This window comes from Neophocaena asiaeorientalis, unplaced genomic scaffold, assembly GCF_003031525.2.
Source record: "Neophocaena asiaeorientalis asiaeorientalis breed wild unplaced genomic scaffold, Neophocaena_asiaeorientalis_V1.1 scaffold171, whole genome shotgun sequence".
Lineage (NCBI taxonomy): Eukaryota > Metazoa > Chordata > Mammalia > Artiodactyla > Phocoenidae > Neophocaena > Neophocaena asiaeorientalis.
The window spans coordinates 8,874,466-8,900,313 of NW_020174013.1; the positions used below are offsets into that span (position 1 = coordinate 8,874,466).

At 36.9% G+C, this 25,848-nt stretch overlaps 1 protein-coding gene across 3 annotated transcripts in view; it reads right to left on the bottom strand.

Annotated features, from left to right (window-relative positions):
* The window catches only part of SRBD1 (S1 RNA binding domain 1), a 222,030-nt gene that overhangs the window by 171,688 nt on the left and 24,494 nt on the right, over positions 1-25,848 (bottom strand). For all 3 annotated transcript variants that reach the window (XM_024753616.1, XM_024753615.1, XM_024753617.1), the window contains exons 6-11: positions 25,281-25,398; positions 22,803-22,941; positions 19,322-19,418; positions 17,889-18,024; positions 5,715-5,818; positions 1,643-1,750 (exon numbers count right to left, since the gene is read on the bottom strand). In XM_024753616.1, the coding sequence (XP_024609384.1) occupies positions 1,643-1,750; positions 5,715-5,818; positions 17,889-18,024; positions 19,322-19,418; positions 22,803-22,941; positions 25,281-25,398 (702 nt within the window). The remainder of the gene's footprint in view (positions 1-1,642; positions 1,751-5,714; positions 5,819-17,888; positions 18,025-19,321; positions 19,419-22,802; positions 22,942-25,280; positions 25,399-25,848) is intronic.

Genomic DNA, 25,848 nt, shown 5'->3' on the forward strand with positions numbered 1-25,848 from the left:
TAATACTGATAATGTAGTTTTGATGAAAGAGGTATGTGTGAAAAATGACACAGGGATGAAAGATCATGACAGTCATGGAAACAAAAATGCAGAAGTAGACTCTGAATCTTATATAGTCAACTAAATAAAATGGGTGCAAAATAATATAGTCTATTTGATCTCTTTTAATACACACATATGAATGGAGAAAAGTCTAGTTAACTATCTCTACGTGGCGAAATTATATGGGTTTTTTTTCCTTTGTTTTACTGATTCTTTCAATTTTTCTGCATTTGGACAAATTTCTTTTTAATTAGAGAATTAAAGTAATTTAATTACTTTAATAAATCAATTGAGGGTTTTCCCCCTCAACTGCTGTTTCAGGTAATTACAAGTATTTCTATGAAGAGACACATCTGTAGACAATGTCTGCAAACCAACTTATGGAATGAAATAAGACATATTTTTTAACCACAGGCATTTTAGAAAAAGGGGAGGAAAGTGCTCTTGCTTGCCACTGCTAATGGAAGTCGGAGAATTATACATTAAATAATCCCACAGCAAACTGCACACATTAAATCTCAATGAAATTATTCCACAAGCAGTAAAGCTATTCACATCAAATATATGCAAAAATGTCAAATGCACCACTGGACATTATATGCGACATGAGAACACGAGATAAAAGGATGAATCAAGAGAATGAATGATTTTGATAAAAAAGAGGTTGGACAAAGGAGCTATATGTCCTTTTTAATAGTACCTGCTCACTCCTTACTCTAAATGCCTCCAAAGTCAATGGCCAAGTCCAGTAAAAGAAAAACAGACAAACATAAAGGCTGCTATAAATTCTAGTGAGGCTGAAGAGATGGCTAGAAATCTATAGTTTCCAGGTGACCCTTGCTGAAACACTAAATAAGTGGGAATGAAGAAAATCTATAGCAAATAGAAAGGAATATATGAAGGCATGGCTGGTGTCTAAACATTGACTACCAAGACAAAGGCTAGAGAGAAGCAGGAAAGAGGGTTTTTGCCTCCCAACGTTTCTGTCCACCTCCTCCCCTAAAAACAATTCGGTACCTCACCTCTTTTGCAGTTCTTTGTAACCTTTAGTTCTTCTGCTAGTCCATTTAGATGGTCACCTTAATAATCTCCTAATATTTGTTCATCACTGCTGATAATTATTCATTGAAACAACTCCGTCTGCTAATATATATTAGCTTTCTCTCATAGTAATACATTCATCATGTGCTCCCCTGATATCCTTATGCTTTTTTTGGCTCTTTTACCTCTAAAACTGCTGCCAACTAACTTCTCCATTAACTTCTTAGTTTGTTTCTCCCAAGCCAAATCTCTCATCAATAAAACCATTTGTTTGGCTTGGTTGTCAAATTGCAAGACTAGTATTGCAGAACTGGAAGGGGTATACATTAAGTGGTCAAGATTTGAAAAGTATACTGTAATTAAGAGCTGTGTTTTGTGATCTATGCATGTGAATGCCTCTACAGATTGAAATCTATGCTTAAATTTAAGACTTTGTGATTATGACTCAGTTCTTTTGATTGGTTAATGGATCAACAAATATTTACTACACGCTTTAATGGGCCTATTACCATACATAAAAGTAAACAGTCCAGAAAGTTAAATAAGACAAGATGCATACCTGAACTCTCTACAAAGGAGAGGATAAATAAGGCGTTTAAAGGAATCATCCAGTGAGTTGTACAAGATCTTCATTAACTCTGGCCTTGCAAAGCCACGTGGTCTCCACCTGCAAAAAAGAAAAGCCTATACTAAAACTGATGTAACAATAATAAGGCCATAAAAGGGCTCCTGGAAGAGCAGAGAGGAAGTGGAAAAGGGGAGAAGAAACTTTATTGAATCCAAAGTAACATAATCTGTAAGGAGAGACAGTGATGTCTGAAAATTATTACTATGACATCTGGAGTTCTTATTTTTAAAAACCTGGTAACCATGGTAACACATAAAACTTAAGGGAGGAAAAATCTTTCCTATTCTGGGGAGCGTCCCCAAGGCATTATTAATAATGGTAAAAATTTTTAAGATATGAGAAAGTCACCAAAAAATTACTGAACCACTGCTATAGACTGAATTATGTCCCCTAAAATTAGTATGTTGAAGCCCTAACCCTCAAATCGGATGATATTTGGAGACAGGGCCTTTGGGAGGTAATTAGGTTTAGATGAGGTCATGAGGGTAGGGCCCCCATGAGAGGATTAGTGAGTGCCCTTAAAAGAAGAAATATCAGATACCCCCTTCTCTCTCCCCCCACATCAGGTGAGGACATAATGAGAAGGCTGCTGTCTGCAAGACAAAAAGAGGGTTCTCACCAGAAACCAAATCAGCCTGACCTTGATCTTGGACTTCCAGCCTCCAGAACAGGGAGAAAATTAATTTCTGTTGTTTAAGCCACCTAGTCTATGGTATTTTGTTATGGCAGCCGAAGCTAAGACAAGCACTATGTCCTTCTTTTTCCATTTCTTAATCTCTTCCTGAGAGTCAAAGTAGATTGAGCAAAGGAGAAACTCTGTTCTAACCTTTGCCTCTTGTCATCCTTGAGTAGAACTCATTCTATTCCTCAGGTTGTACTGTTCTACTAGGCAGTGTATCTGCATACATATTGATAAATATAAATGCCAGAGAACCCACTGTTAGTAGAAACTGGAGAAAGAACAGTAAGAGAAAAACACAAGCTAAAAAGGACAAATTCAGTCCTACCACTTCTGTGTTCCCTACTTCTACAGCATCTCTGCCCATGTCCTTCAATGGCTCTTGAATAGAAAACATTAATATTTTATCAATGGTTCCTAATAAACCATTAATATACTTCAGGGACACTGTCATCTCCCTTACTTATAATGTGATACACCAAAGGCTACATAATAATAACTAATTGAATCTCTTCCATAGAAGGGTATTATTTGAGTATAGTTTTGTTTTTTAATTTGAATGAAAGTGCTTTTAGGCAGGTCATACATCCTTCCTTCCATCCAAATCCTTGTTTCTCCCTACTGTCACCTATACCTGAGGGCATGAAACGTAGGGAGAACTAGGATATGAATTAGAAAGTTATTAATATTATTTTGTTATGTTACAGGCATACCTTGGCGATACTGTGGGTTTGGTTCCAGACCACCACAATAAAGTGAATATCACAGTAAAGTGAGTCACATGAAGTTTTTGGTTTCCTAGAGCATACAAGAGTTATGGTTATACTATAATGTAGTCTATTAAGTATGTAATACCATTATGTCTTAGAAAACAATGTATATACCTTAACCAAAAAAATAATGCTATTGGAAAAATGGTACCAATAGATATGCTCAACACAGGGTTGCCACAAACTTTCAATTTGTAAAAAAAACAAAAAACCCCAATATCTGTGAAGCACAATAAAGCAAAGTGCAATAAAACTTATAGCTGTGTTGTTGTTATTAATTGGGGAAATTCAATGTCAAACAAAGACATCCCAGAAGAAACATCTGAGACGGCTTTAAAAAAATGAATTGTGGTTTACCAAGTAAGACAAAGGAATAAAAGCATTATGGGAAGAAACCATACCATATGTAAAAGCTTAGAGGCATGAAAGAGCATGATAAGCTCGAGTAACTAGAAGCAGATTAGTAATACAAGGGCATAAAGCTGCAGGATCAGGTTGCGGGGTAGATGAGGCTAGAAAGTATGGCAGTAGGCAGATTACTGAGGCTCTTATCACCATACTCTGGAGCTTGGCCAGTTAGGAGAGAACATAGATAGCCCTGGGTCATGGGACAATACACTAGGGAAAGAGTCCTTAGAGGCAGGAAGGCCCTAAAGGAATGATTCTTATAATGAATCTATCTGATGTCTGCTGGGGGGGTCAATTCCCTTTAAAGCCAAACCAAGGTTTCCACATTGCTTGTAGGAAAAAAATGGAAATCTTTAACATTAGATACCCAATTTCTCTCGAAGCCCCAGTAGCCTTCCTTAAACCTCAAGGTTCTCCTGTGGCGTGACTGCTCACCTCCCTGGAACAGAGTGCTGTAGGTCTATTTTATAACTAAGGATGCCTCAATTATACTCATTCACAGTGACCTTTAGACCACAGACCCAGCTATACTCACTTCCTGCATTACAGAAACTCCTTTTTCTTCCTCACCCCACAGCAATTTCTATCTCTTGACTGGCTTCCTGTGATCTATTCATTTAGCACTCGAAGGGACCTGAAACAGTATAGCGAAGCCACAGACCTTATTACTTCTAAACTTAAAGGAAATACAATGGGTTTCCCTTACAGGGTATCACTGTAAAACTTGATTCTTCCTCTAATTCAATAGTTAAACACTGTTGAATAAAACTAAGAAGGACCTCACTTTAACTAAATTTCACAATACAAAATACATGCTATGTAAGATGTGCACAATGAAGCATACAAATTAAGACAGAGGTCACAAACTCAAATACCTACAGGGGGTCAGGAAAGTACTGTAAACAAATGAATAAGACCCAGGGCCTATATGTATGTTTTTGACAGAGACATGCTTTATTCACCCATTACAGACAAAGAAATATTCTCCACTTTGGCAAAGAAATATATTCCCCCACATTCGGTATCTATAGATAAAGATAGGCTCTCTCCATCTAGCTTTCATTTTCCCACATTTAAAATAAAAATGGATACAGGATATAGTTCCCCTTAAATCTACCACAAGAAAAAAGCAGCACCATTTAGTGTAGCATTTTCTCAAAGTGATATGACAGACATTTGGGGACAGAATAATTTACAAGACTATCCTATGCATTGGCACTAAAAGCTAGTTTTAAAAAAGAAAAAAAGCTAGTAGCCAGCCTCAGTCATTCACTTGTTATTCATATAATATCTGATAAATTAAATTTTTGATTCAATTATCCTTAATAAACAAAACATTTCAGATATACTATATACAGTATGTTTCTGTTAATTCATTTTTCATAAAAGAAAATATACTCTTTATAAAAGATTCATATGGTACAGGATTACAGTAAAAGTCTCTCTCCCTAGAAATAATCACTATTAATAATTCTTAAGTACTTCCCAGATATTTCCTATTTAAACATACACAACATATGTACTTTTTAAATTAAAATAATTTTTTTTAACATCTTTATTGGAGTATAATTGCTTTACAGTGGTGTGTTAGTTTCTGCTTTATAACAAAGTGAATCAGCTATACATATACATATATCCCCATATCTCTTCCCTCTTGCGTCTCCCTCCCACCTTCCCTATCCCACCCCTCTAGGTGGTCACAAATCACGGAGCTGAGCTCCCTGTGCTATGAGGCTGCTTCCCAGTAGCTATCTATTTTACATTTGGTAGTGTATATATGTCCATGCCACTCTCTCACTTCGTCCCAGCTTCCCCTTCCCCTCTCCGTGTCCTCAAGTCCATTCTCTATGTCTGTGTCTTTATTCCTGTTCTGCCCCTAGGTTCGTTAGAACCTTTTTTTTTTAGATTCCATATATATGTGTTAGCATACGGTATTTGTTTTTCTCTTTCTGACTTACTTCACTCTATATGACAGACTCTAGGTCCATCCATTTCACTACAAGACACTATATCCATTGCCTGTCACTGTTTTTGTTTTTGTTTTTTTTAACACAATGGACATCTTTCCATTATCAGTACATATAGATCTCAATATAGCATTTTAAAAATGAAAAAAAGAATATTTTGTAAAAATCTATAAACAGACCTGTTTTGGATGCACCACCTACAGAACTCATTCTTCACTCCATCAGAAATGTTAACCTTGACCGTCAGTATCTTCAAATTTTCTCCACGGTTAATTGCCAGAATCTGAGTGCAAACATATATGACAAAGACTGATGATCCACAAAATATATAAATGATCAATTTAACCAGTCAATATTTGTGAAACAAACTGGGTGGTTATCCAGCCTAGAGCTATATCAATTTTGTATTCATTTATTTACCAAGAATGTATTAAAAAATAATCATTTCTTTATATTTTTTTCAAGTATTTTCAAAATAAAATACAGGTACAAAGCCTATAATAGTCACAGGAAGAGACAGTGTTGATCTAAAAATCTCATTTCAGATCCTACTAATTGAAAGTTTTTGATCATCTAGAGTTAGAAGGATATACTTTTTATATTTGTGAAAAAACATTACTAAGATAAATACAAACATGGAAATTTCTAAGTGGAATATTTAATAACTACTGTTACCATTTATTGAGTACTTACTAATTGTCAGGCCCATCTAAGCACTTTAAATACATTAACTCATTTATCTTCAAAGCCACCAGTGATGTATGTATTAACATCTTACTCTTGTATGATACTTTTTCTAAGACTAACTTGTCCTAAATCACAAAGCTAGCAAGTAGCAAAGGAGGAATTTAAATGCAGATCGACCTGTCTCTGCTTTTAATTAATATATTAAAAGAACAATTGTTTTAAAACACATTAAAAACACTCCTTAAAGAAAAGCAAACAAACCTAAAGCAAGAAGAAGAAAGGAAATAATAAAGAACAGAGGGAAAATTAATAAAATAGAGAATAGAAAAACAACAAAAAATATCAACAAACCAAAAGTTGGTTCTTGGAAAATATCAACAAAATTGACAAACCTTTCACTAGAGTGACCAAAGAAAAAAGGGAGACATTCCAATTATCAAAATCAGGAATGAAAGAGGGGCCCTTAATAGGAATGTTATAGAAATAAAAAGGATCATAAGAGAATACTATGAACAACTGTATGCCAAATTAGATCACTTAAACAAAATGAACAAATTCCTAAAAAGACACAAACTTCTAAACTAGAATAAAAAAGAAATAGAAAATTCAAAATTATCTATAACAAGAGATAGAATTAGTAATTTTAAAATTTCCCACAAGGAAATACCCAGGCTCATATGGCTTCACTGCTGAATTCTACCAAACATTTACAAAAGAATTAATAGGAATTCTTCACAAACTCTTCCAAAAATACAACAGAAGAAAAAACTTCCTGACTCTATTTACCCTGTTCTTGCGAGAACACTGCAAGAGAAAAGTAAAGACCATTGCCTCTTATGAATATAGATGTAAAATTTCTCAATAAAATACTAGTAAACTAAACCCAGAAACATATAAAAAGAATTATACACAAGGATCAAAAGGGATTTATTCCAGAAAAGCAAGGTTGGTTTAACATCCAAAAAAGAAGTAATGTAATACATCATAACTATAGAATAAAAACAAAAATTACATGATCAGTTCAAGAGATGCAGAAAGAATATTTGAGAAAATTCCAGCAGTTGTTCATGATAAAAATACTCAAGAAACTAGGAAGAGAAAGCAAATTCTTCAACATGATAAAGGGCACATACAAAAACTCCACAGATAACATAATGTTTAATAGTGAAAGACTGGATGCTTTCCCTCTAAGATTACAAGGGTGTCTCCTCTTGCACTTCTATTCAACATTGTACTGGAGGTTCTATCTAGGGAAATTAGGCAAGAAAAAGAAATAAAAGGCCTCTAGATTGAAAAGAAAGAAGTTAAAACTATCTCTATTTGCAGATACTATGATCTGTATACAGAAAATCCTAAGGAAACCACTATAAAACTATTAGAACTAATAGAGTTCAGCAAGGTTGCAGGATAATCAATTTCTACACACTAGCAATAAACACCCTAAAAATAATTTTTTTTAATTCCATTTACCATACCACCAGCACAAATAAAATACTTTCCAATAAATTTAACAAAAGAAGTTCAAAATTATACACTGAGAACTATAAAATATTGTTTTTAAAAAAAAACTGAAGAAGCCCTAAATAAATGGAAAGACATCCCAGGTCCATGGATCAAAAGGCTTAATATTGCTAAATGGCACTAATACCCAAATTACTTCATAAATTCAATGTGATCCCTATCAAATCCCAGCTAGCTTTTCTGCAGAAACTGACAAACTAATTCTAAGATTAATATAGAAATGCAAGGGACCCAGAATAACCAAGTCTATTTTGTAAAAAAAGAACAAACTTAGAGGACTCCCACTTCTCAATTTCAAAACTTACTACAAAACTACAGTAATCAAGACAGTGTGGTACTAGCATTAGAGATAAACATACAGATGAATGGAATAGAATTCAGAGTCCAGAAATAAATCTATACATCTACCATCAAGTGAATGTCAACAAGGGTGCTTAGACAATTAAATGGGGAAAATACAGTCTTTACAACAAGCGATGCTGGGACAACTGATGGCCAAATTCAAAAGTATGAAGTTGGACAGCTTCTTCACACCATACACAAAAATTAGCTCAAAACTGATCATAGACCTTAATATAAAAACCAAACCTATAAAATGCTTAGAAGAAAATACTTGAGAAAATCTTCATGACCTTGAGTTACATAAGGCCTTAGGTAAAACACCACATGCATAATCAACACAAGAAAAAAATAAATAGATTGGATTTCAACGAAATTATAATTTTTATATCTCAAAGGATACTATCAAAAAATTGAAAAGAAAACACTTAGCACAGGAGAAAAGTTTTGCAAATCATGTATTACATACAGGACTTATATCTAGAACATACAAATATCTCTTATAACTCAACAATAAAAAGACACAACCTAACAAAAATGTGCAAAAGGTCTAAAGAGACATTTTTTGCAAAGATAATATAGAAATATTCAATAAGTACATGAAAAGATGCTCAACATCATTAGTTAGAAGAGAAGTGCAAACCAAAACCATAATGAGAAATCAGTTCATACTAAAATAGCCATAATCAAAAAGATAGACAGGGACTTCTCTCATAGCGCAGTGGTTAAGAATCCACCTGCCAATGCAGGGGACACGGGTTCAAGTTCTGGTCTAGGAGGATCCCACATGCCACGGAGCAACTAAGCCTGTGTGCCACAACTACTGAGCCTGCGCTCTAGAGCCTGCAAGCCACAACTACGGAGCCCACAAGCCACAACTACGGAGCCCAAGTGCCACAACTACTGAAGCTTGCGCGCCTAGAGCTTGTGCTCCACAACAAAAAGAAGCCACTGCAATGAGAAGCCTGCACACCACAATGAAGAGTAGCCCCCGCTCGCTGCAACTAAAGCCCACGTGCAGCAACGAAGACCCAATGCAGCCAAAAATAAAATAAAATTTATATTAAAAAAAAAAGATAGACAATAAGTATTGGTGAAGATGTAAAGAAACAGAACTCTCATAAACTGCTGGTGGGAAGGTATAATGGTATAGCCACTCTGGAAAACAGCAACCTTAATTTATATAAATTCTAAAGGTATTTTCAAGTAAAATGTTAAATATAGAACAAATACTCAAAGTTTAAAAAATTACAGATACTGGTGCTTCCCTGGTGGCGCAGTGGTTGAGAATCTGCCTGCCAATGCAGGGGACACGGGTTCGAGCCCTGGTCTGGGAAGATCCCACATGCCACAGAGCAACTAGGCCCGTGAGCCACAACTACTGAGCCTGCACGTCTGGAGCCTGTGCTCCGCAACAAGAGAGGCCGTGACAGTGAGAGGCCCGCGCACCGCAATGAAGAGTGGCCCCCACTTGCCGCAACTAGAGAAAGCCCTCGCACAGAAACGAAGACCCAACACAGCCATAAATTAATTAATTTTTAAAAATTACAGATACTTAAAAAAAATTCTTTAAATATATTTGAGAAATTTCTAAGGTAAACATTGGCAGAAATAAAATAATCAGTTAAAAATAAACTTTTAATACAAAATAAACTTTAGTTTGGGCTGGACAAAATCTTCAATGTCTGCCAGCTCTCTGAAATACTGAAAGGAACACTGAACAGTAAATAAAAGTTCTTCATCCAAGAATTTATCAGTAATAAATTCATTCATGCAGAATACAATATTATAGGGGAAAAAGAGTTATTTAATTCAGATTTATATAAATACACTATTAGGGACTTCCCTGGTGGCGCAGTGGTTAAGAATCCGCCTGCCAATGCAGGGGACACGGGTTTGATCCCTGATCCGGGAAGATCTCACATGCCGTGGAGCAACTAAGCCCGTGCGCCACAACTACTGAGCCCGCGTGCCACAACTACTGAAGCCCGTGCGCCTAGAGTTCGTGCTCCGTAACAAGAGAAGCCACTGCAATGAGAAGCCCACACACCACAACAAAGAGTAGCCCCTGCTCGTTGCAATTAGGGAAAGCCCACACGCAGCAACGAAGACCCAATGCGGCCAAAAAAACACACAAAAAACAAAAAACCCAAATAAATAAAAATATAAATACACTATTATATCAAAATATATTATTGGAGGGTGCCTTTTTTTCCACTATACCTAGTAAAGTCATAGGTCAAACTTTAAAAAATCTTAACATAGAAGATCCATGGTATAAAAGGGAGTGGAGTAGCAGAAACAGAGCTTGGGGCAAAAACTGAGGTTGAAAGTAAATACAGAGTTAAAGCAGAATTACTGTAGATGGCAGCACTGAATGTGAAACAGGTATTTTAAAAGACAAAGAAAGTGAGACATCAGTGAAAGAAGCTACAGAAAAGAATGGGAAGGCTGAGTTACAAATTCATGTGGTGGAAAGTAGCACATTAAGGACCAATGTGGAGAAGAAAGAAAACAAGATGCAGCTAGAAGAATTAATTTAGTAGACAGCTATAACAGCTCTTTCCACAGCATTTGGAGAAGGAGTTCCAGGTACCGTTGTTCCTTTACCACTGTCTGTCATCATTCTCCCTCACTGCTGTATTCTGGGATGCTGTATGCTGGGCTATCTAGGTGAAAGCTGAAAAACAGAGTCTGGAGTCAGGGACATGAGGCCTTAGCACTACAGGGATTAAAAATCCATCTTTGTGAGCTAGTATATCATCACTCTAGCCTGCAAGATAACTAGAAAGTTCTTCTCAAAACACAGGTCCGTTTTTCAAAACTGATATTCCCAAAATGTTCTACTTTCTCAGGTCTTAAGGCTGTCACACTTAGAAGCCTGTGTTAGTCACAAACTCAGATTCAACCACAAACTAACTCAGAATGCCACATGTGCTAAGCACGTTAGTTAAAATGCAGAGACCAAAATGTTTTCAAGCAAATACTAGAAAGACTAAGTTTTAATAGAATAAAAGTATTCATATTTTTCCAAAGTTGCAATAAAATTAAATCAAATAAAGGGAGATAAAATCCAGCAGCAAAATCATTTCTGCAAAAGGAATTTTAGTATTTTAGTCACTGGTTTCATTAAAAATTCTTTTTCATTAGGCTCTATCAGTAGACAATAGCTAGGTAAGTAAAATTTCACTCTTCTAACAATTTTTCCAATTATCAAAAGTATTCATTTCACCCCATATGATACAGTGTACACAAAAGTAAAAAGAACAACTTAGATATAATAGAGAAACACTTCAAAAGTTCAACAGCAGGGACCATGTCATCTACATACCCCAAGTAGGCACCAATACATAATAAGTGTTCAAGAAGTATTTGTAGCGTAACTGAAGACTCTTCATGTTATGTTACACACACACACACACACACACACACACACACAGAGAATAATAACATACCTTTTCATATCTATACCACCGTAAGTTTTTTAAATTACATTTTTAAGGAAGATAACTAAACATTATCAATGAAAAGTGACGCATTCTCGTCTTTTTCATTATCTTCTCCTTATAACAGTAAAATTCAGAAAGGAAGAAAAAATAAATCTAAAAAATGATTCATTGAGGAATTTCAGGTTTAAAGAACATTGGCAGGCCCCTCATTCTAAATCCCCCCCTCATACTCCTATAAAACCAATAAAGTGAATAAATAAAACAACACAGGACCCACATCTTCAGCATTTCTAAGAAACAGAGAATTAGATTGGCATCTGATTTCAAAAACAAGCAAACAAAAAAAAAACTTGCAAAGTAAGACAACAACAGAGCAACACGTTTGACAAACTTAAGGAAAGAAAGTGCAAACAAAAAGTATTATACTGGGCTTCCTTAGTGGCGCAGTAGTTAAGAATCTGCCTGCCAATGCAGGGGACACAGGTTTGAGCCCTGGTCCGGGAATATCCCACATGCCACAGAACAACTAAGCCCATGCGCCACAACTACTGAGCCTGTGCTCTAGAGCCCATGAGCCACAACTACCGAAGCCCATGCACCTAGAGCCTGTGCTCCGCAACAAGAGAAGCCACTGCAATGAGAAGCCCATGCACCGCAATGAAGAGTAGCCCCGCTTGCCACAACTAGAGAAAGCCCATGTGCAGCAACGAAGACCCAACGTAGCCAAAAATAAAATAAAAAATAAATTAAAAAAAAATCATTGGATTATTAAAAAAATATATATTTACTGAGCTAAGCTATCCTTCAAGTATCAAGGACATAGGAAACAACTGTGACTGTGTAAAAACTCAGAATTACAGGCATATCTCAGAGATATTACAGGTTCAGTTCCAGACTACTACAATAAAATAACATGACAATAAAGCAAGTCATACACATTTTTTGGTTTCCCAGTGCATATAAAGATTATGTTACACTATACTTTAGTCTAGGTGTGCAATAACATTATGTCTAAAAAAAAAGATGTACATACCTTAATTTAAAAGTGGCTATCATCAAAGAGAACACAAATAACAAATGTTGGAAAGGATGTGGCGAAATGGGTACCCTGTACATTGTTGCTGGGAATGTAAATTGGTGCAGCCACTGTGGAAAACAGTTTGGAAGTTCCTCAAAAAACTAAAACTAGGGCTTCCCTGGTGGCACAGTGGTTACGAATCCACCTGCCAATACAGGGGACATGGGTTTAAGCCCTGGTCTGGGAAGATCCCACATGTCACAGAGCAACTAAGCCCGTGAGCCACAACTACTGAGCCTGCCCTCTAGAGTCCGCAAGCCACAACTACTGAACCTGCATGCCACAACTACTGAAGCCCATGCACCACAACTACTAAAGCCTGCATACCTAGAGCCCGTGCTCCGCAACAAGAGAAGCCACTGCAATGAGAAGGCTGCGCAACACAACGAAGAGTAGCCCCTGCTCACTGCAACTAAAGAAAGCCCATGCTCAGCAACAAAGACCCAACAGAGCCAAAAATAAATAAATTAATTAATTAATTAAAAAACAAAACAAAACAAAACCTAAAACTAGAACTACCATATGGCCCAGGATTCCACTCTTGGGTATACACCCAAAACAAAAACACTAATTTGAAAAGATAAATGCACCCCAATGTTCATAGCAGTATTATTTACAATTGACAAGATATGGAAGCAACCTAAGTGTCCATCAACAGAAGAATGGATAAAGAAGATGTGACAGATAGATAGATATAGATACACACTGTGGAGTACTACTCAGTCATAAAAAAGGACAAAATTTTGCCATTTGCAACAACATGGATGGACTTGGAGAGTACTATGCTAAGTAAAATAAGAAAGAGAAAGACAAATACTGTATGATATCACTTTTATATGGAATATAAAAAATAAAACAAACTAGTGAATATAGCAAAAAACAGACTCACAGATATAGAGAACTGGAGTACCAGTGGGGAGAGGGAAAGAAGGAGGGGCAAAGATAGGGTAAGGGGATTAAGAGATACAAACTATTAATATTATGTATAAAATAAGCTACAAGGATATACTGTACAACATAGGGAATGTAGCAAATATTTTATAATGACCACAAATGGAGTATAACCTTCAAAAATTGTGAATCGCTATATTGTAACCTATAATTTATATAATATTGTACATACACTATACTTCAATAAAAATTAAAAATAAATTTTAAAAATTAAAAAATACTTTAATGCTAAAAAATCATAGTCATGATCTGAACCTTCAGCAAGCCATAATGTTTTTGCTGGTGGAGGGTCCTGCCTCCGTGTTGACGGCTGCTATCTGATGGGGTGGTGGCTGCTGAGGGCTGGGGTGGCCGCGGCAGTTTCTTAAAAGAAGACGACAATGAAGTTTGCCGCATCGACTGACTCTTCCTTTCAGGAACAATTTCTCTGTAACATGCAATGCTGATAGCATTTTACTCACAGTAGAACTCCTTTCACACCTGGAGTCAATCCTCTCAAACCCTGACATTGCGCTATCAACTAAGTTGATGTAACACTCTAAATCACTTGTTGTCATTTGAACAATCTTCACCAGGAGCAGATCCCATCTCACAAAACCTCTTTCTTTGCTCATCCATAAGAAGTAACTCCTCATCAATTAAAGTTTAGTCATGAGGTTTCAACAATTCTTTCACATCTTCAGGCACCAGTTCTAATTCTAGTTCTCTTGCTATTTCCATCACAGCTGCAGTTACTTCCTTTACTGAAGTCTGGAACCCTTAAAAGTCCCCCATAAGGATTAGAATCAATTTCTTCCAAACTCCTATTAATATTGATATTATATCTCTTCCCACGAATCACAAGTGGTCTTAATGGCATCTAGAGTGGTGAATTCCTTCTAGAGGTCTTCAATTTACTTTGCACAAATCCATCAGAGGAATCATTATCTATGGCAGCTATAGCCTTATGAAACGCATTTCTTAAATAATAAGACTTGAAAGTTGAAATGACTCCCTGACCCATGGGCTGCAGAATGGATGTTGTGTTAGCAGGCATGAATACAACATTAATCTCACTGTACATCTCCATCAGAGCTCTTGGGTGATCAGGCATATTGTGAATGAGCAGTAATACTTTGAAAGGAATCTTTGTTCCTGAGCAGTAGGTCTCAACTGTGGGCTTAAAATATTTAGCAAACCATGTTGTAAACAGATGTGCTGTTATCCAGGCTTTGTTGTTCCATTTATAGAGCACTGGTAAATGAGCATTGGCTTCAATTTCAAGTCAACAGCTGCATTAGTCCCTAACAAGAAAGACCCTATCCTTTGAAGCTTTGAAGCCTTGAAGCCAGGCATTTTACTCCTCTCTAGCTATGAAAGTCCTAGATGGCATCTTCTTCAAGTATAAGGCTGTTTCGTCTATAATGGAAATCTGTCGTTTACTGTAGCTACCTTCATTAATTATCTTAGTTAGACCTTCTGCATAACTTACTGCAGCTTCTACATCAGCACTTGCTGCTTCACCTTGTACTTTTCTCTTCTCTTTAGTAAGTATTTATTTACTTACTTACTTACTTACTTATGGCTGTGTTGGGTCTCCATTGTTGCGTGTGGGCTTTCTCTAGTTGCGGCAAGTGGGGGCTACTCTTCGTTGCAGTGCGCGGGCTTCTCTTGTTGCGGAGGCTTATCTTGTTGCGGAGCACAGGCTCTAGGCACGTGGGCTTCAGTAGTTGTGGCTCATGGGCTCTAGAGCGCAGCCTCAGTAGTTGTGGCGCACAGGCTTAGTTGCTCTGCGGCATGTGGGATCTTCCCGGACCAGGGATCAAACCCATGTCCCCTGCACTGGCAGGCGGGTTCTTAACCACTGTGCCACAAGGGAAGTCCCTCACCTTGTACTTTTATGTTATGGAGATGGCTTCTTTCCTTAAACCTCACGAACCAACCTTTGCTAACTTCAAACTTTTCTTCTGCAGCTTCCTTAACTCTCAGCCTTCATAGAACTGAATAGAGTTTGGGCCATGCTATGGATTAGGCTTTGGCTTAAGGGAGTGTTACAGCTGATTTGATCTTCTATCCAGACCACTGAAACTTTCTCCATATCAGCAATAAGGCTGTTTCACTTTCTTATCATGTGTGTGTTCACTAGAGTAGCAGTTTTAGTTTCCTTCAAGAACTTATCCTTTGTATTCACAACTTGGCTACATATTTGGCACAAGAGGCCTAGATTGCAGCCTGTCTTGGCTTTTGACATATCTTCCTCACTAAGCTTAATCATTTCTAGCTTTTGATTTAAAGTGAGAGATGTGCAACTCCTTCCTTTCACTGAACACTTAGTGGCCACTGTTGGGTTATTAAATGACCTAATGTCAATATTATTGTGTCTCAGGGAATAGGGAGGCCCAAGGAGGATAGAGACAGAGGGAACAGCTGGCCCGTGGAGCAATCAGAACACACATAATACTTATCAATTAAGTTTGCTGTCTTATATGGGTGCAGTCATGGCACCTCAAAATAATTACAACAGTAACGTCAAAGATCACTGATCACAGATCACCAGAACAAATATAATAACGGAAAATTCTGAAATATTGAGAGAATTACCAAAATGTGACACAAGAGACACAAAGTCAGCAAATGCTGTTGGAAAATGGTGCCAACAGACTTGTATGAAACACAGTTGCCACAAACCTTCAATCTGTAAAACACACAGTATCTGCAAAGCACAATAAAGCAAAAAGCACTACGGAATAAGGCACACCTGTACTGTACACATAAAATCTTCTTGAGAAATATACAAGACCAGAGGCCAGCAAACTATGGCCCATGGACCAAATCCAGTCTAACATCTGTTTTCATAAATAAAATTTTATTAAAGCACACCATGAGGGCTTCCCTGGTGGCGCAGTGGTTGAGAGTCCGCCTGCCGATGCAGGGGACACGGGTTCGTGCTCCGGTCTGGGAAGATCCCACATGCCGCGGAGCGGCTGGGCCCGTGAGCCATGGCCGCTGAGCCTGTGCGTCCGGAGCCTGTGCTCCGCAACGGGAGAGGCCACAACAGTGAGAGGCCCGCATACCGAAAAAAAAAAAAACAAAAAAACACCATGCTCATTCATTTATGTATTAGCTGTGACTGCTTTCGTGCTGCAATGGCAGTTGTGTAGCTGCAGGAAGAGGCATCTAGCTCACAAAGTCTAAAATATTTTCTCCCTGATCCTTTACAGAAAAACTTTGCCAACTACATACTAGACTAGAGAATAAGCTTCAATCAGCTTAAAAGAAGGCTGGAAAATTTTGGCAAAAGGACTAAGGGCAAGCTTTTCATATAATTGTAGGGCTAAGAGTAAAACAAGGGTGAAATCAATTTCCATTAAGAAAATACAGGTTGCAATCATGATACCAAAGTAGACTTCAAGCTAAAAACCATTAAACAAGATAAAGAAGGACAGTTCATAAGGTTAAGGCCACATGCTGGTTTTGGAATAGAACAGGGGAATACACACCACACTTTAAAGATGTTGTTAGGTGTGACATCACCAAAGTGGTGGAGTAGGGAATTACAAAACTCCAAACCTCTACAAAAGCAACGAACTGGCAAAAACTGCCAGATTCTACTTTTTCAGAACTCTGGAATCTAATCAAAAACTTAAAACAATCAGAGGAACACTTAAAGAAGAAGCTGCAGAATTTTGGTGAAAGAGCACTTTTAACTTACCCACTTACCATCCTCCACTCTGCAGTTCAGCAGTGGCAGTGAAGATAACAGCCTACTTTTCTGCTGCAGTCTGCTAGTACCAGAGGGAGCAATATGGACCTTATTCTCAAAAGTTTGTGATTATGTGTTTCGATCTGTCTCATGGCTCCCTGACGGTTTGGCTCAAGGGCTTGCCTTTGTTCTGCTGGTCTCAGAGCTTCCCCAGGAAGCTCCTGGGTGGCATTTGTTCAAAGTATTTAAAGGCAATGTGCTAGCTGCAGTTTCAAGGGGTAAGGGATAACACCTGGGGATAAGGGATTATAGTCAGGGCAACCATCAGACAGACCAGAAAAACCTGGGAAGGAAGAGGCTGGTAAAGGAGATAATTGAGAGGAAAGGGGCTTTTTAAAATTTCCACATATTTTAGGAAATCTAAGAAGTGTTATACTGTTAGCACAGCTAATAAGTCTCAGTGTCATTTACTAACTTCTGTGGGTCTTGAGTTCCCCATTTGTCAAATGGGGAGGATATAACAATATTATAAAAATTTATATGAAGGAAGAAAATAGTTGATTGAAAATTCTTTAGTAAATAAATAAGCAAATCTGAGGTATTATTATTACTACTATCAGCATGCATAAGCAGTTTTCTTATTTACCTGATGATGTTGGATGTTTCTTATGTTGCACGAAAAATTTTGGTAGAGCAGAAACTTATCAACATCTTTTTCATTTACTTTTTTTGAGGATACCTTTGCCAGAGATGACTGGATACAAATATATCTATTTTGGCACCTGTTCAGATACACAAATATTCAAACATTAAGTAGTTATTAACATGTGCTTTAGTAAAGAAACACGTTATATAGAAAGAAGATTAACAAAAAACTAAATGAGATTTACCACGAGATTTTTTTTTAATGATGCTCAACTACAAAAATGTTATTGACCCATCAAAAGGGGACTCCTCGCCTATTCATGCTAGCATAGGTGTTCCAGATCTATTTATATTTCAACCCAATCCTCCCATAAAATGCCTAAATGAGTTCAGATACTATCTGCAGTTATGCAAGAGACTAATAACTCTGGCCTAGATATCATCCTTTTCTAACCACTGAGTTAGAGAGTCAGAACCAATTAAAACCTAAAAAGAAGGAAACAAGATGATGTGTCAGGACAGCTTCCAATGACAATTTATGAAATTGAACCAAATTTCAGCAGCACAATTACTTGTAAAAACACATTTAAAAACCTGCACAATTCTCCTACTTCAACTCATTCCTGTGAGGGCCACTGAGGAAAAAGAAAAATTCTCTCCCTTACATTAACAAAAACCCTGACAAGCTACAGTAGTCAACCGGTTCATTTTCACCTTTACTCTCCTCTGCACAGCTCACACAGCTAGAGATGTGGAGAGAGAGGAAGAGTAGACCTCTGCCAAACCCTGTCCTCTGAAACACAGAAGGAAAGGAAGGACAGAGTGCCTAAAAATAAGGTTTTTAAAATAATATCTTTTTATAATGAGGCATAAAATCCATAAGCCCAAGTAGGGTCTAGGTCAAAGGGTTTTACTCTCTTATAAATTGGGACTATGATACTATGGATAAGCTGCTCTCTCCACCAGCTAAAATTCATTTTGAGGTCAGCACTTTTATCCATACCTGATATTAAACATTCTCAAGTTAACCCAACCACTGGTAAACATTATAAAATTAAGTGCATACAACTCAATACGTTTAAAAAGCAATGCCACCCATTCTAAATGGTTATGAATCTCTCTGTAGCATATATTGCAAAATGCAGTGGTTTTTAAACTGTGTTCCTCAGAGGCCTCTGCTAAGATGCTTCAGGGTAAGGAGGATGAACAGGCAGAGTTCCAGGCTCCCTGCCCAGAATTCAATTAAAGCAACTTTACTTTTATGTTTTATGTATTCGGGTTCTGTTGTTTGAGCAGAGAGCTGTGCTACTAAAAAACAATTTTAATTTTTAAAAGTCTGAAAATAAAGTTTTTAATGAACACTGCAGTTAGCACTAACCATGCGACCCTTAACATCATGAGTCCACAAAGCAGAAAACTCTGAGAGTTACTCACAATTTCCGAATGAAGTCAAGCGTGTCTTTGTCTTTAGCAATCATGTCTGCTAGAATATGCTGCACTCCTGTTTCAATATCCTGGAGTGCTGAAAGCCCTTTAGGAGAAGGGTAAGAGGGAAAACAAAAGCAAGAACTACAGATTGGTTTTTAAATCTATAATTAAATCACAATAAATTTATTCCAGTCAAAATAAAACCCTAAGTTGACAAACTTAAGACAGAAAAGTATCCTCTGTGGTGACCTAAATGGGAAAGAAATCCAAAAAAGAGGGGCTATATGTATACATGTAGCTGATTCACTTTGCTGTACAGTGGAAACTAACACAACATTGTAAAGCAACTGTACTCCAATAAAAATTTAAAAAACAAACAAACAAAAAGACAGAAAAGTATCATAGTAGTGACTAGCTTCCCTCAGCAACAAAATCAAGTCTCCAAAAACAATAATACAGGGCCTTAACATACCATATAACCTAGTGGTGAAAAATGCAGCTCTGGAGCCAGCTGCCTGGTCTAATCCTGGCTCTACCATCTACCAAATGTATGACCCTGGGCAAGTTACTTGTTCTCTCTGTGCCTCAGTTTCCTATAAAAATGGAATAATAATAGTATCTACTTCATGAAGTATTTACAAAGATTAAGCATTATAGGATTAAGCATTATAGGTTATAGGAAATATATATTAATAGAGTCATATCCCAAGGTATACTATTTCATTCCAGTTACAAAAATTCTCCTTTGCAAAGAATTTTATTAATATTCCTATTTTGGCTTATGAGACAGTTATTCACATTTTCAATGACCTATTTGAATTTCTCAAACCTCAAATGAGCACAAAACAAGAGCCATTATGTGGTTGTTCATCTTCACAGCTGAATTGTCTACCAATGGCACATTAAGTTCTCTCCAAGTGCTTTCAGTTTGCTAATTTACAGCAGTGTGTCTTGTACATTATGGCTCCTGCAATATCAACTTATACACTGAGAGAGATCACTTGCAATGCATTATTTATTTCTTTTGTCTTTATTGCTCTATTTCCATTAAAGCTTCTTTTTTTTCTTCCATTAAAACTTGAATTACACAAGCACTGAGTATCATAAGTATGTTTTTCTGAGGGTATGGTTTTAGTGAGTAACAAGTACAGAAGACAAAGAGGACAGGAGAACAAACTTACAGAGTAATTAATAAAGAGAAAATGCCTTGTTGGGTTGTATTATGATAATTGATAACTGATCTTAACTAATGATGTAACTGCATTTATTCCAAAGAAATTAAAAAAAAGAAATTTGGCCACTGAAATTAATAGGAATCCTGTTTACATTTTAAGAGAGTTTCCCTATGAGGGAATTTTCAGGAACAAATTACCTTTGAGAGGTGGAAGACTGTATATGTAAAGACTTACAACAGCTGTGGCGCATAGTCAGGAGTCAGTAAGTGTCTGCTCTTGTGTTAGCTTTCTCACTAGATCAGTCTTTATCCTAGAAAACCACTCACTATGCATTCATTCCTGGAGTCCAAAAGTACCTCACAGCATCATTACCCGAAGTTTAATGAGAATACCAGGGTGAGAAGTCAGTAGTAAAGATGGAACCTACAATGAGACCAATTAATGAGAGAGACTAGAAAGAGGAAATTATAGATTTTGCAATTGTAACAATGGGCTTTTGTAAAGCGCACATCATTCAGGGGAATACAATTTGTAAACCTTATGTTATCAAACCTACTTATTAGGAACTCAGTATGTGTGTGAACTAAGGAAAACTTTGTACCAGAGGAGGTGAAGAGTGGAAGGAAAGAAAATAGACCAGAAGAGAAAAATAAAAACTGACCATAAATCATTATGCATCTAACATTCTGAAAGCTCCAACGTTTGATTCTATTGATAAGAAAACATACCATCACTGGGCACAGATAGTTCCCACTGTGGCTAACCTTAACGCCTGCCTATATGGTCTCAGTTGATATTAAAATATTAAAGTTGCAAACATTTGAAAATATAACGAAAAAAATAAAACAAACTTGAATTTCACTCATTTCAACCCATCTCTAAATTCAAATATTTACCATTGCTTTTTCTTTTCATTATTGCCCTTTTCAATATAGCTATTAGGATGTGTGTATTTGTGTATGAGCAGATATTCATATTTTCACAGACACATACTTAATTTTTTTAATTGCAAATTCACATTTGCCAGATTATATAAAATAAACATAGGTTTTGGTATGCTTATTCTCTACAGTTTAGTACATCCTGTAGATTTTGTTGTCAGAGACTGCCCCCTACAGACACTCTCCCAGCCTAAAGGAAGGAAAGCTAAAAGGAACTAGAATGAGAGTAGTAATCACCACAGCATCAATCTCCCCATTCAATCCTAGCATCAATCTCCCCATTCAATCCTTTCCACTCCCTAGAAAAAGCCACTCTTACTCAAAAAGCTCTCACTCCAAGGCTCATTTTGACAATAAAACCAATATACCTTGACATGTATCAGTTGACACTTTCCTTGGGTTCTTCTTAGAAATATCTCTCCCTTACCCCCTTCCTCTCTCATTCTCTCCTGTGCTCGCACACACACAAAGTGAAAGGAAGATTCACTTAAGGAAAAGACAAACACTTTATTCATGGAGAATAGAAGTGTGGAAGTAGGACTTCACTTTACAATCCATGTCTGTCTGAATTGTTGAAGTTCTTTTTAAAAAGTAGATATGATTTTTATAATTAAATAAGTTTTTAGAAATAGAATAAAAAATTTAAAAGACAATACAGGAGGATCTTTATAACCTTGGATATAAAGGAAATTCTTTAAAAAGAAAAAGAAGCAATTATCTAAAAAGAAAAGATTAACAAAATTGAAAAGATTAATAAATTAACTATGATAAAACTAAGACCTTCTATTTACCAAAAGACAGCATAAAGAAAGTGAGAAGAGGGCTTCCCTGGTGGCGCAGCAGTTGAGAGTCTGCCTGCCGATGCAGGAGACACGGGTTCATGCCCCGGTCCGGGAAGATCCCACATGCCGCGGAGCAGCTGGGCCCGTGAGCCATGGCCACCGAGCCTGTGTGTCCGGAGCCTGTGCTCCGCAATGGCAGAGGCCACAACAGTGAGAGGCCCGCGTACCGCAAATAAATAAATAAATAAATGAAAGAAAGTGAAAAGAGAAGTTACAAGCTGGGAGAAAAGATTTGTAGCACATGTAACTGAGCAAGAATATCTAAAAAATACTTATAAATAAGAAAAAGTGAAACAACACAACAGAAAAATGAGCAAAAGAGTAGAACAGGCACTTCATCAAAAGAGGAAAGCTGAATGGCTAAGCAGGAGGTATACTGGGATTTGTTTTATTAGAATTATTTACTCTTTATATGCTGTAATATTCTTTTGTATCATCATTACTTAATGAAACAATTTTTTTAACCTAGGTTTTCAAATTAAAAAAAGAAAGAAACAGGAGCGACCTCTTTATTAAGTAAAGCTGGTACCTTTAACATTGGGCCTAATGTAAGAGAGCAGATTGAGGTCCCCTGGATTCTCAAGCAGTGTCCTGGCTGCTCCTTCTAATCCCAGCTGCTTTGCTCTCTGGGCTTTGGTGCCCTTGCTCCCAGTTTTATATGGTGCTGACTAGGAAAAAAAGTCAGAAAACATACCAAATTATTCAGTTTTAAAAAGCAAAAGTTAAAATTAGGACACAAAATTACAGGACATGTGAGAATGCTAAAGACATCCTCTTCTCAACCCTTTCCTCTCCCTTCAAAGATTAATACTAACAGAGAATACAAGTTGTATGAAAACAGTTGTTCCTTATCAGACTCTTTATACTTTTCTATATGCTTACAGTTAGCTATCTGCTTGGATTCACTCATCCCACAAACTCAGTGCTTGGATTGCCAGGACTGCAAGTCCTCAACTCAAGCAAGCTCCTCTAAAAGATGTCCTCACACAATGCTTCTACTTCTTAGTCCACATTCACTCCTCAACCCACTGCCCCCTCCCTGGCTTCTCTTTCCACACACCTTGCTGAAAGTGGTATCACAAAGATCCACAATGATCCTCTAATTACCAAATATACATTTTTCAGTCCTTATCTTGCCAAAACTCCCTGCTATATTTAATTACTTAACCATTGATCATTACCTCCTTCTATGACTCTCTTCCTTAATCTTTTATGGGTATCATCATCTCCTGATTCTCTTCATACTTCTCTGACTATTCTTTCCATGTCTCCTTCTTAAGCTCTCCCTTCCTCCACCCATGCTTCAAAAGTTAGTGCTCCTCAATGGTCTATCCTGACCTGCTTACCCCATGATCTCTCCTTGAGTGGAATCTTCCATTTTCATGGTTCCAAATACCAATTACATGCTGCAGACACTCACATCTATGCCTCCAGCTCAGCACACTCTCCCTTAAGCTTATGCTTCTGTTACCTACTCTCCTTTTTCCCCACTCAACTGGGAATTCCTTGAAGACAAGGACTATGTATTAGTCATCTTTGTATTGGGTTGGCCAAAAAGTGCCTTTGGTTTTTAAGTAAAAATAAAAGTCATTTTTCATTTTCACCAAGAACTTTATTAAACAACGTATTCACTCTTCTGTTCCACTACCTTCTGCCATTTTTCAGGCAACTTCATAATTCCATCTTCCCAAATTTTTTATCTTTTTGAGCAAAGAACTGTTCCAGGTGCCTTTCACAGTCTTCCAGGGAATTGAAATCTTTTCCATTAAGAGAATTTTGTGAAGACCGAAATAAATGGAAATCCGAAGGTGCAATGCCTGGCGAATATGGCGGATGAATCAGAACTTCCCAGCCAAACTGTAACAGTTTTTGCCTGGCCATCAAAGAAACATGCGGTCTTGCATTGTCCTGATGAAAGATTATGCATTTTCTGTTGACTAATTCCAGACGCTTTTCGTCGAGTGCTGCTTTCAGTTGGTCTAATTGGGAGCATTACTTGTTGGAATTAATCATTTGATTTTCCAGAAGGAGCTCATAATAGAGGACTCTCTTCCAATCCCACCATATATACATCACCTTCTTTGGATGAAGACAAGCCTTTGGTGTGGTTGGTGGTGGTTCATTTCATTTGCCCCATGATCTCTTCCATTCCACATTGTTGTACAGTATCCACTTTTCATTGCCCGTCACAATTTGTTTTAAAAACAGAATGTTTTCATTACGTTTAAGTAGAGAATCGCATGTGGAAGTGTGGTCAAGAAGGTTTCTTTCGCTTAACTTATGTGGAACCCAAACATCAAAGCAATTAACATAACGAAGGTGGTGCAAACGATTTTCAACGCTTGATTTGGATATTTTGAGTATGTCAGCTATCTCCCGCGTGGTATAATGTTGGCTGTTCTCAATGAATGCCTCGATTTGATCGCTATCAACTTCAACTGGTCTACCCTACTGTGGAGCATTGTTCAGTGAGAACTTTCTAGCACGAAACTTCGCAAACCACTTTTGACACGTTTGATCAGTCAGAGCACCTTCTCCATATGCTGCACAAATCTTTTTTTGCATTTCAGTTGCATTTTTACCTTTCTTGAAATAATAAAGCATAATATGCTGAAAATGTTGCTTTTTTCCTTCCATCTTTAATATTAAAATGGCTACACAAAAATTCACCAGTTTTGATAAGTCCATTTTTTAAATGCACGCTGATATGACAGCTGTCACATACAATCTAACAAAATTGTTTTGAATGAAGTTAAAGACAACTAAGTGCTACTACAGCCATATTATGGGAAAAAACGATCGAACCTTTTGGCCAACCCAATAAATCCAAGTGCCTATCACAAAAAAGTGCTTAATAGATATTTACTGAATAAAGAATATTTTATTGAATTAAATAATGATGGTGGCTGATGACTTTAGCTTTTTATTTCAAGCTCTTTAACTATAAGACCCAAATCATAATATACTGAGGTAAGTATTACATTAAAAGATAAAAAGGATTCCTTACCACGTGTTCTAGTTCTTCAAAAGTTTTACAGTTCAGCAAGGCTTTTAACAAGCACTCAGACATCTTCCCCTCCTTCTTAATTTTTTGGATTGTGTTATAAGTCTTCTTTGCAACAGCCCTGAAAATAGAAACTTTTATAATATACAAGACCTATACGTTAAAACTTTCTTTTTGAAGCTATATCAAACTTACAGAAAAGTTGTAAGTAAGGTAAAAAGAACTTTTCCCCCCTCTGAACCATTTGAGAATAAGTTACCATCATCCCCAAGTACTTTACTATGTATTTTCTATAAACAAGAATCTTCTCCTATAACCATCAAAAGCAGGTAATTAAAATTGATATTAACATTGATATAATACTGATACATTCTAACCCTCAGATCTCATTTAAGTTTCACCAATTGTTCCTATACATGTCCTTGATAGTGAATTCAGCTAGGAATGGGTTTTATGTAATTGCTATGTGTCTACAGTCTCCTTCAAGCTGAAACAGTATTTGTTTCTCCTTGATTTTCAAAACCTTGATACTTTAGAATGTATTATTATTACAGCCTTTCATCCTATTTCA